The sequence below is a fragment of the Anticarsia gemmatalis genome, chromosome 21 (assembly GCF_050436995.1).
Source record: "Anticarsia gemmatalis isolate Benzon Research Colony breed Stoneville strain chromosome 21, ilAntGemm2 primary, whole genome shotgun sequence".
Taxonomy (NCBI): domain Eukaryota; kingdom Metazoa; phylum Arthropoda; class Insecta; order Lepidoptera; family Erebidae; genus Anticarsia; species Anticarsia gemmatalis.
In genome coordinates, this window is record NC_134765.1 from 5,275,834 (window position 1) to 5,285,199 (window position 9,366).

At 35.3% G+C, this 9,366-nt stretch overlaps 2 protein-coding genes across 3 annotated transcripts; one reads left to right on the forward strand and one right to left on the reverse strand.

Moving 5' to 3' along the window:
- Positions 1-3,219: 3,219 nt before the first annotated feature.
- On the reverse strand, positions 3,220-5,352 carry LOC142982337 (uncharacterized). 2 transcript variants are annotated; one of them, XM_076128797.1, is made up of 4 exons: positions 4,764-5,352; positions 4,228-4,344; positions 3,784-3,876; positions 3,220-3,439 (listed from the first exon to the last, which is right to left on the reverse strand). In XM_076128797.1, exons 1-4 carry the CDS (start codon positions 5,004-5,006, stop codon positions 3,224-3,226), a joined length of 669 nt encoding a protein of 222 aa, XP_075984912.1. In that variant the 5' UTR covers positions 5,007-5,352; the 3' UTR covers positions 3,220-3,223. The 2 variants fall into 2 exon arrangements, with proteins under 2 accessions (XP_075984912.1, XP_075984911.1); XM_076128796.1 differs by having other exon boundaries at positions 3,784-3,888.
- A 165-nt stretch (positions 5,353-5,517) lies between these two features.
- Positions 5,518-8,987, forward strand: Gas8 (Growth arrest specific protein 8). Its single transcript, XM_076128697.1, has 7 exons — positions 5,518-5,609; positions 5,786-5,822; positions 5,941-6,633; positions 6,863-7,050; positions 7,386-7,616; positions 7,844-7,986; positions 8,739-8,987. Exons 1-7 carry the CDS (start codon positions 5,607-5,609, stop codon positions 8,818-8,820), a joined length of 1,377 nt encoding a protein of 458 aa, XP_075984812.1. The 5' UTR covers positions 5,518-5,606; the 3' UTR covers positions 8,821-8,987.
- Positions 8,988-9,366: the final 379 nt, after the last annotated feature.

The window sequence follows — 9,366 nt, forward strand, 5'->3', positions numbered from 1 at the left end:
GTGTTCAAAAAAATAAAATAAAAAAAATCAGTGACAGGATGGGGGACAGCACCAACCATTCTATCTTGACCTTTCAAGTTTCATACAAAATTCTTTCATCAAAGGAAATTGTAGAAACCATGAGTAGGAATAGAGGTCTTTGTAAATTGGTGGAACAGTATTAATGGTTTTGGACTTTGGGTGCGACGTGAAATTTAATCTCCTTTGCAAAAAGTATTGAATAGAAAGGGACAAAAAGGCTTGAAGTGATAAATGGTTGATCATCGTCGTCTTACGTTTTAGTTTTAGTTTCTTGGGTCCTCTAATCAATTTTCTTGTTAGTAAGCTTCACAGTTACATTGATTGATATTATTAAAGAACTTTCTTAAGTTTTTATAGTAAATACTACGTAAACAAATTATAATTTGCTATTTGTAGCGTCGTTGAAAATGACAATCATTCATTACGTTACATTAGACTATCGTAATTACATCCATATTATTTGTAGTAGTACCTACACATCAAAAGTGATTAACTGATTGCTTTAAATATTTGTGATATAGCTACTATGTACGTCTCAAAAAATTCAACAAATTAAAAGGAAAATGTAACCAAAGCAAAACAAAATGGTACCAATTGCTTCTGCTTGAAATTCTAAACATCTCCGAAGACATTAAGACACCTGCACAACTTGTAACTCGAACTCATTTATCTTGTTTTGCTAAAACAATAACTTTACCGTAAACGCTTAAAGCAAGTAAACTAACAAACATACAAACATAATAGTTCCCACGTCGGTATTGGCATCACCCGCTATAATGATTGATGGTGCCGTCAATCGTGTCTGCGCTTTGTTCCACACTTCCTGGACTGGAAACTTGATAACGATGCTTCCAATATTTTGACTTTAAAATGATTTGTTTCAAAATGCAGATGCAAGATGATTTTTTAGACCTAATACAGACCTAAAGGGCTCAGGTCGATTGCCATTACAAGTCGACCAAAGAGTTACTTGTTTGGCTTTTAATCTTCCATAGAAATATTCTCCAAAGTAGCAGTGAATTTCAAATGTTAGTAGTTGCCGTAGTTGGCAATAAACTCGCCTTCTATAAGTGTTTATCATTCAAAACATCTCAACCTTTACCTACGGGTATGATACATAGTATATTGCGTTGCATATTTTTCGGATGAATTAAAACTTTGTCAAAACAGTCTTAACAAAAGACACTAGTTAAAAAACAAAATCGACAGCGACCAATTAATCTTTTTCCCATAACTAGCCTAACCCTAAAAAACCACAAACCGTAAGGCGTGCCCCATCCATCATAGTTCCATGATTACACCATAATTACACCAGCACAAGGGTTGAAATTCACTAAACACGTGACCATTGTTTGGTTTTCACCAAATTACGGTTTTAAGTATACTTGGATGATTTTTTATTGAAGAGAGACGGCCCGGGGTTGGTGATATTGTCTGTGAAAGAATGCTTATTACTATATTGCAAGGATATATTTAAAGGTTTGATATAAAATCAGTTTTAAGACTGCCCATTTTTATATAAATCTACTAGAAAAGTTGCAACGGAGAAGGACAACGCATGAAAGAAAATTGATGGGTGGAAATAGTAGCCAACCAATTTGCACGCAAGATTCTTTAGAGCAAAATTGAAATATTGTCAAACTAAACTCTACCGAAAACGTCGCCGAGCTTTTAATTGCTAATAAAAGTATACATCTAAAATGATTTTTTTAGACCATTGGGTTGGTAGGATAAGTGCGTAAAATGTAATTTCACTGCTATGTCGCACATTTCTCCTTCTCCAAAACTAAATATTAGAAGAAAAACTCCATCATAAATAACGCACCTTATTAATATAATCAAAGACATAATCCCTAGAACACAGCGACAAATGCGAAGATCCCTCTGAATCCCATAATCCCACAAAGAAGACACCTATTTGATATAATCCCTGCGAGAAGGGGAAGTGGGGATTTGCTTTTATTTATTGTTTATTTCTTGATGGAAATGGTGTTAATTAAAAGTAATGTAAGTAATGGTGTTTTTGTGGAATCTGGGAAGATTAATTCAAAAGCTAGTTTTATGTAGTAAACTCTGTTTTCTCATAAAATTGGCCAACATTTTGCTTAGAAGAATTTTATAATACATTTTATGCAACGCTCAGTAATTATTTAAGCCTACGTCTCCATTCTCCATAAATAAAGTTTGGCTCAGACTTTGTCTCATGGAAATTTAGACAGGCATAATCAGCAAAAATGGTGAACGAGAAGTGAACTTTTTGGATATCCCTGCAAGGGCTATTAAGTGTTATTTAATACCTCATAGCTACTTATCCAATGCAACGTATTTACTCAAACAGATCAACATAAAACTAAATAAAACTACTTTACCATTTGCAATTTTTAATTACATCCCATTCCAGGCACCCTGCTGATAATATGACATCAAAGCAAATGCGGATAGCCACCCTTTGACAAACATACGAATAGACCCACCCAACAAATCACAAATAACCACAACTTTAGCACTTAAACATAAGGTTCAAAATTGTTTAATAAAAATATGTAATCTACAGCAATTTCATCATCCCTAAATCCTAGAAAATAAAGTTGAAAATTAGGTGAATGTTTCTTCTACAAGTGAATGTAGATGTTGGTACTGTGGTTTGGAATTAATATCTGTCAGCTTTTAGGCTCTTTGTTGAGTATTATGAGCATTTGACACTATAAGTGTGCGATATGAAGAAGGACCTTTGAAGGGATTAAAAGACAAATGAGCTGGGGAGACAATATACTAAGTAATTGTGTGGTTTAAGATGTTTGGGATTCCATGCTTTTTAGTAAATATCGACATGAGACTTCAATACAACAACTACTAGAAGTAAAACAATATTAGACTAAAGGCCTTTGCATATATGAAAAGCTGCCTGCGTATAATATTCCTTTAGTAAATAATGGAGGAGACACATGGTCAAAGATAGAAACATTCTCAACTTTAAGCAACTCAAGTATCACGTAGTCTGTGTCATTTACGTGTATCGTAGCGAGTTAGTGACACAAACTTTTGAGCTTCATTTCAAACGGATTTGACTCTGCATTCGACCCATTGAACATCGAAGATGTATTGTTAATGACATGGAAAATTTAATACCAGAGCGTTACGCAAACAAAGGTGTAAATAAAACACAATTTGAATTTCATGTAAAATAATTGTATAAAAGCTTTTAATCGTCCAAATTATTTCCATCTTCTTCCAATACATCCCAAAGGTAACGGTTCCTAAATTCTACGCTCTTCGCTTCATCAGGGACTCTTTCGTCTGCAGTGTCTATGGATTCCAGGTCTTCGAATGATGTTAGAGAGAGAAGGGTGGAGTCTGTGATGTTGACTGTGTCGCCTGCGTCACCTCTCTCTGGTTTGCTTCTCGTAGTGCCGAGGGTCTATAAGAAAATGAAAATTATTTTAAGAAATATATCGATTAAATGAAAAAAGTATTATTTTTAAAATATTGTTTGTTTTTTATAAACCAAACCCATTGGATGATCCCTGTGCAGGGTAGGTGAGTCCCGATTGTGAGAGAGGGTAAACCTTGAGGACAGGACGAAAATCATTTTTACCACTGTGCTAGTTTCCTTTGTCCACTTTTGAGATAATTATGAAAATTATTTAAGTGACAGCGAAATCTATCTAGGTTTTATAAAAGTATATGAAGTCACCATAGTTGCATGAAACATATTATAGGACTCTGAAGGAACTAACAAAAGTAATTACAATATTTACTTACGTCAATAATAGCCATGTGTAGTATGGGTACTTCTATTTTGAGAGGTTTGATCTCCTGTGGCTCTTCGTCCAGGTAGGAATACTCAGTGGGCACCTGACAATTCATCTATAAGTTAAGGTACACTCGTCTATCAATCACTTGGTCGCTTAAAAGTTCAAATAAGTATATGCAGATAATCTTTTATACTTAAGTAGATACTATTTTTTATTCTGAATACTAAGCCGAGCTATTGAAATAAAAAATAATTATATTTATAATCTTTTTACGACTAAAAAAATTTGAGAATATTTTTGCAACTTTATAATTCACCTCTTAATTACTGTGCCACTAGAGCTAAAAGAAATCCAGGCATATTAAACGCGACAGATTATATCAAACTGCGGTAACCAATTTTTTTTTCTTTCGCAAAGTGTTAATAAATGTTAGCAAAATATAAAAACTTACTCGTCTAAGCCTCCATTTCTCAAGGAACTCGTTGGTTTGTCTCAGGGCATCTTTGCTCTCGTTAAGAAGTTCGTCGATCCGATCCTTACCACGGACGTACTTGTATCTGTTTAGGATCTGTAATACATTTAAAATCAGTATCCTAAAAATATATTAAAAAATATTAAGATAGAAATATTACTAGAACTCAGTAGAATAAGACCCATTTTTTCTTAATTTTTGGCACAAGAATGTAGCACATGAAGGGGTTACAATCACGTAGCCCCCTAGCTTAAAAAATATTAAACTACAAAGTGTGTTCGATATCATATTGAGATAGTTCTTTGTATCGGTTTTTGTACGGGAAAATTCAAATAGCTTATAATTATTATGATATGATATTTTTAGAGCAGCAAACTTGACAAAAATTGTAATCAGTTAATAAAACATACATAATATCACGCCTTTTTTCTTAAGGGGTTGCGGGGATCAAAAAGCACCAGTCGGAACGATCCTAAATCAGTAAATATTAGATCATAATCAAAACTTATACTTACAGCAACAGTCAAAAGCAATATCGCAATCTCGCCAACCAGCACTGGCCAGCTGATTGGTGCGTCTGGCACAATTTGGACATGCTTGGACTCTTCTCTCACAACCCTCTTGACATAACAGGCTAATCTACAGAAGACCTTCTGGGACATGTCCACGAACCCATGACCCAGCACGTAGTCGACAAGAAACAGACTAAAAATTACAGCACCATAACCCATCACTGTGGGGACGGCTTCGACCAACATGTTTGAGGCAAAGAATGTGGGAGAAATTTAGAATTACATCATTAGCACATGATTAGCACAATAATTTTAGCATCTTTGTTCACGTTGATTGGTGGATTGTCTTATAATTGTGATTTGTCTTGATGACATGTTGACGTGTTGAAGAGTTTTTATTAGCTAGCTCAAATAAATAAATAATATTTTATTTAACTAGTTTGTCTTTATCTGTAAATCTCGTCTTTTATCGAAAGCCTTCGACTGCAGATTTATTTCATTTTAGAAATAAAAGTCTCCTTACAATGAATAAATAAATCTTCAATATTTACATTAGTTTCTCATCCATTTTTTTCCAACCTGTAAGTAGCTTATTCACTCATAATGTTCACATTCGTAATAATCGCTGCACAAAGCCTACTGTAATCCTATAATCTTTGTAGTGAAGGCTCTACGCAGTGTGAATCGACTAAACTTGTAACTTTATTGCAGGGCCTGAAGTGTTTGATAGTCGTCATGTCAACGACTTTGTTTACCTTGGCGACATTGTCAGTTTCTTCAGTGATACAAAATATTTTAACAACAAAACCTTTAAAAATTGTACAACGATAAAACTTTATACTAAAAATGGTAAGTGAAATAATAAATGATATAGTTAATCGGCTGAGTGCATTTTTAAAACTATGCGTGTTCCATTATTTTTAGTAAACAAACATTTCGCTTCAGCATGTTGAAATTTGCTTTTCACTATTTAATTTTCTGCTATTATTTCTGTTTTTTAAATTATATGTACCTATTAATTTCAGGCACCTAAAGGAAAAGGCGGGGCCAAAAAGGCACCAGGTAAGATAAAGCTCATAAATATTTTTAAGTTATAATATTAAATGCAAAGGGTTAGTATTTAATTATGAATATTATTTTTTCTAATAACCACCTAATTAATTACGTATTCTACTTGCAGCGATCATCATCGATGGCGTGGACACATCGGAGATGACACGAGAAAAGCTCGAGCAATTCACCCTCAAAGTCAAAGAAGAACTAGACAAGGAAAGAGAAGAACGAAACTACTTCCAATTAGAAAGGGACAAAATACGCACATTCTGGGAAATTACCCGACAGCAATTAGAAGAAGCCAAAGCAGAATTACGTAATAGAGAACGAGCAACCGAAGAAGCACAGGAGGAAAATGAAGCGCTTTTGGAAACTGAGAAACAGAAAATTAAACATTTGAAATATGAACAGCAAGCGGCTGCGGCTGCTTTAAGGGCTGAAAATCTGGTTGCTTTGAAAGCAGCTAAAGAAGAGCACGGCGAGCAGGAATTGGAACTTCTCAACGACAAAAGAGTTCTAAGACAGGAACTTAGAGAGAAAACGCTTGCAGCCCAAGATGAATTGAGACGAGCGAAATTAATGCATGCAGAAGAACTGTCTAAAGCAAGGGATGAATTTGAACGGAGAGCAATGGAGATTGAAGATAAAGCTGAAAAGAAACTGAATGAGACTAAAGTGGAGTTAACTGTGAAACATAGAACGGAGATAGCAGAAGTAGAGGAGAGGAAAAATAAACAACTGTCGGAATTGATCGCTCATCATGAGAGGGCCTTCTCTGATTTGAAAAATTATTATAATGATATCACTTTGAATAATTTGGGTAAGTTTTTTAACCATTCGTCTTTAGGGTATTGAGTTTATATGTAGTAACACAGCAAGAGAATTAACCAATGTATGTGAATGAATGTAGACTAACATTTGTTACTAACACTCAAAATACAAAATGTCTTTTTGCTTTGCCTGGGAGACTTAGATGCTAAGTGTATTTGATGAAGTAGGTAAATAAACTTTAAATCTGTATTCAAAGGTGCGTAATTTTCTTCTACCAGGTCTTATTAGCAGCTTGAAGCAGCAGATGGAAGATATGCAGAAAGTAAAAGAACGAGCGGAGAAGGTGTCACGAGATGCACTGGCAGAAGCCAAGAGTCTGAGGGAACCGCTTGAAGCTGCTATCATAGATAATAAAGAACTTAAACGACAGATGGCAAATTATGATAGAGATAAGGCTGCTTTAGCCGTAAGTACTAAATTTTAATACAGATTACTGCTCTGATTTAATAGGTAATGCATGAATTGATGCTACGGATGATACTTCTCACGAGATTTTTATTTTGAATCCTTGGTTTACGAAGGATTGTAGCGTGTTCTTAATTTATGCCAGACGGACCCTAGGGTTTGAATTTGCTCAGTACATCATGACAAATAGATGAACGAACCTATCAAAAGCGAAACGTTTATCTTATTCTATATACCTACGTTTATCGTAATACTTAAACACTAAACAATAAAAACAATAGGCAGAAAAGAAGAACTTTAATATAGAACTATTAATACTTACTTATTCGTTTTCAGGCTAAAACAAAACAACTAGCATCCCTCGAGAAGCAATTCGAAGTCTTGAAGTGGGAGTACGAAGTGTTACAAGTTCGTTTCGACCGCGTACAAACTGAGCGCGATGAGTTGAAGGCTCGATTCTCTCGAGCTGTTCTCGAAGTCCAGCAGAGAGCGTCACTGAAGACCGCGCTGTTGGAGGCCAAGTTGAAGAATCTGGAGGGACGTGATGCTGGCCCTACTGAAATTCATGTAAGAGTTCAATATTGTAACGCAGCGATTTTATTGTTGGTCACAAAATAAGTAGTATTTTCGACTTAAACCTACATTTTATTAGAATTGTCTCAGGACTAGTGCAGTGGGAAACTTCTCATTCATTTTGATACCATTTTTCATATTTCATTGGCCACCATTTCTTGTTTGCCATAATTTCTATCTATCATCACAAAAGACATATCTATCAGCTATTTTCTCCACAGGAACTTCTTAAGTTAAAAGACACACAAATTGAAGATCTGAGATACGAGGCAGCTCGACTTCGGAAAGCTCATGATGATTTATTAGCTACTTACGAAGCTAAACTCGCCAAATTAGGAGTACCGGCAGAGGAACTTGGATTCAAGTGAGTATTTTTTATAACATGTAGATATCAAGTAGATATTTTAAACTGCCTCTGTGGAGCGGTCGGTAGTATATGCGGCTGCCGTGCTAGAGGTCTCGGGTTTGAATTCTGGGTCGGGCCAAAAGTCTTTTCTGAGATTTTCTGTTGAGAATTTCTTAGAGATTGCCCGGAGTTGGGAAGTTGAGGTCGAAGACCTCCGTGCCTCGGAGAGCACGTAAAGCCGTCGGTCCTGCGCCTGACCTCTCACTGGTTGTGTCGGTTATCCGTCCCCCCAGACTATGAGAGTGATGAAATAGAGAGTGTACCTGTGTATTGTGCACACACTTGGACACTATAAACAAAGTCCTGCACAGATGGCCAGTTTCAATGAAACTGACCACCGTAGCCGTATCGGCTAGGAGGACATTATTAGATATCAAGATTAAGGATAACACAAATTAAATATATTAATAGAGAAAGAATAAGCAAAATTAAAAAGCTTAAAACAAACTATTAGTGTTGAGAAGCACGACATCTAGCGGATTTTAGCTGTACTTGTTTACATCCTATATTGTGGCAGCGCAGCGGTTGCAACGCAGCTTACAAACAAAGTAGTTTTACACGAACACCACAGATGGCGCTTACCCAAGCTTCCATATGTGTACAATAGATGGTGCTTAAAAAATAGTTACCGTTTTGAATCATAGATGGCGCTCGCGAATTAGTTTTGGGATTGAAACACAGATGTCGCTTTAATAAGTACTTGGTTTCAGGCCCCTGAAAGCCGTCGCTGTGGCTGGTTTAGCTCCCGTGATAGGTCAAGGCCCTGCCGGGTTGGTCACAAAAGATCCGTAATACATACCTTGGTACGGATTTTATTTTTCTACGCTTATTTATGAATTTTACTAGACAATCCATAATAACAATATTTTTGTACTTTCATCCGATCGAATTTATTTTTGTGCAATCAGATTACGTGACTACAATGTGGTTATGTTGTATTATATAAATAAAATATTATATTTAAATAAACTATCTCGTTTTATTAATGTATTACTTTCGAAAAGTACTTCAAAGACCTTTATTCTATTTTTTGTTGGAGTCTATGACTGGAAGTTTTGAGTAGTGTTTTCACACGACTTTATTCTACCAAATAGTGAAAATGGTTACTTATCATCTTAACCAGAAATCATTCATTCCGTTATCATGAGCTATCATCGTTTAAGCCCTAATAATTTATCAAGGATAGGCTTCCCACTCAAAAATTGTACAAGTAAAAAAGAAATATTTTTACTGCAATATATTATACATAAGAACATACCTATTGAAACTATGATAGCTGATATAGCTAATTACTCATACGGAAATAGAAAGAAAAAATATAAGTACTATTTTATCTAA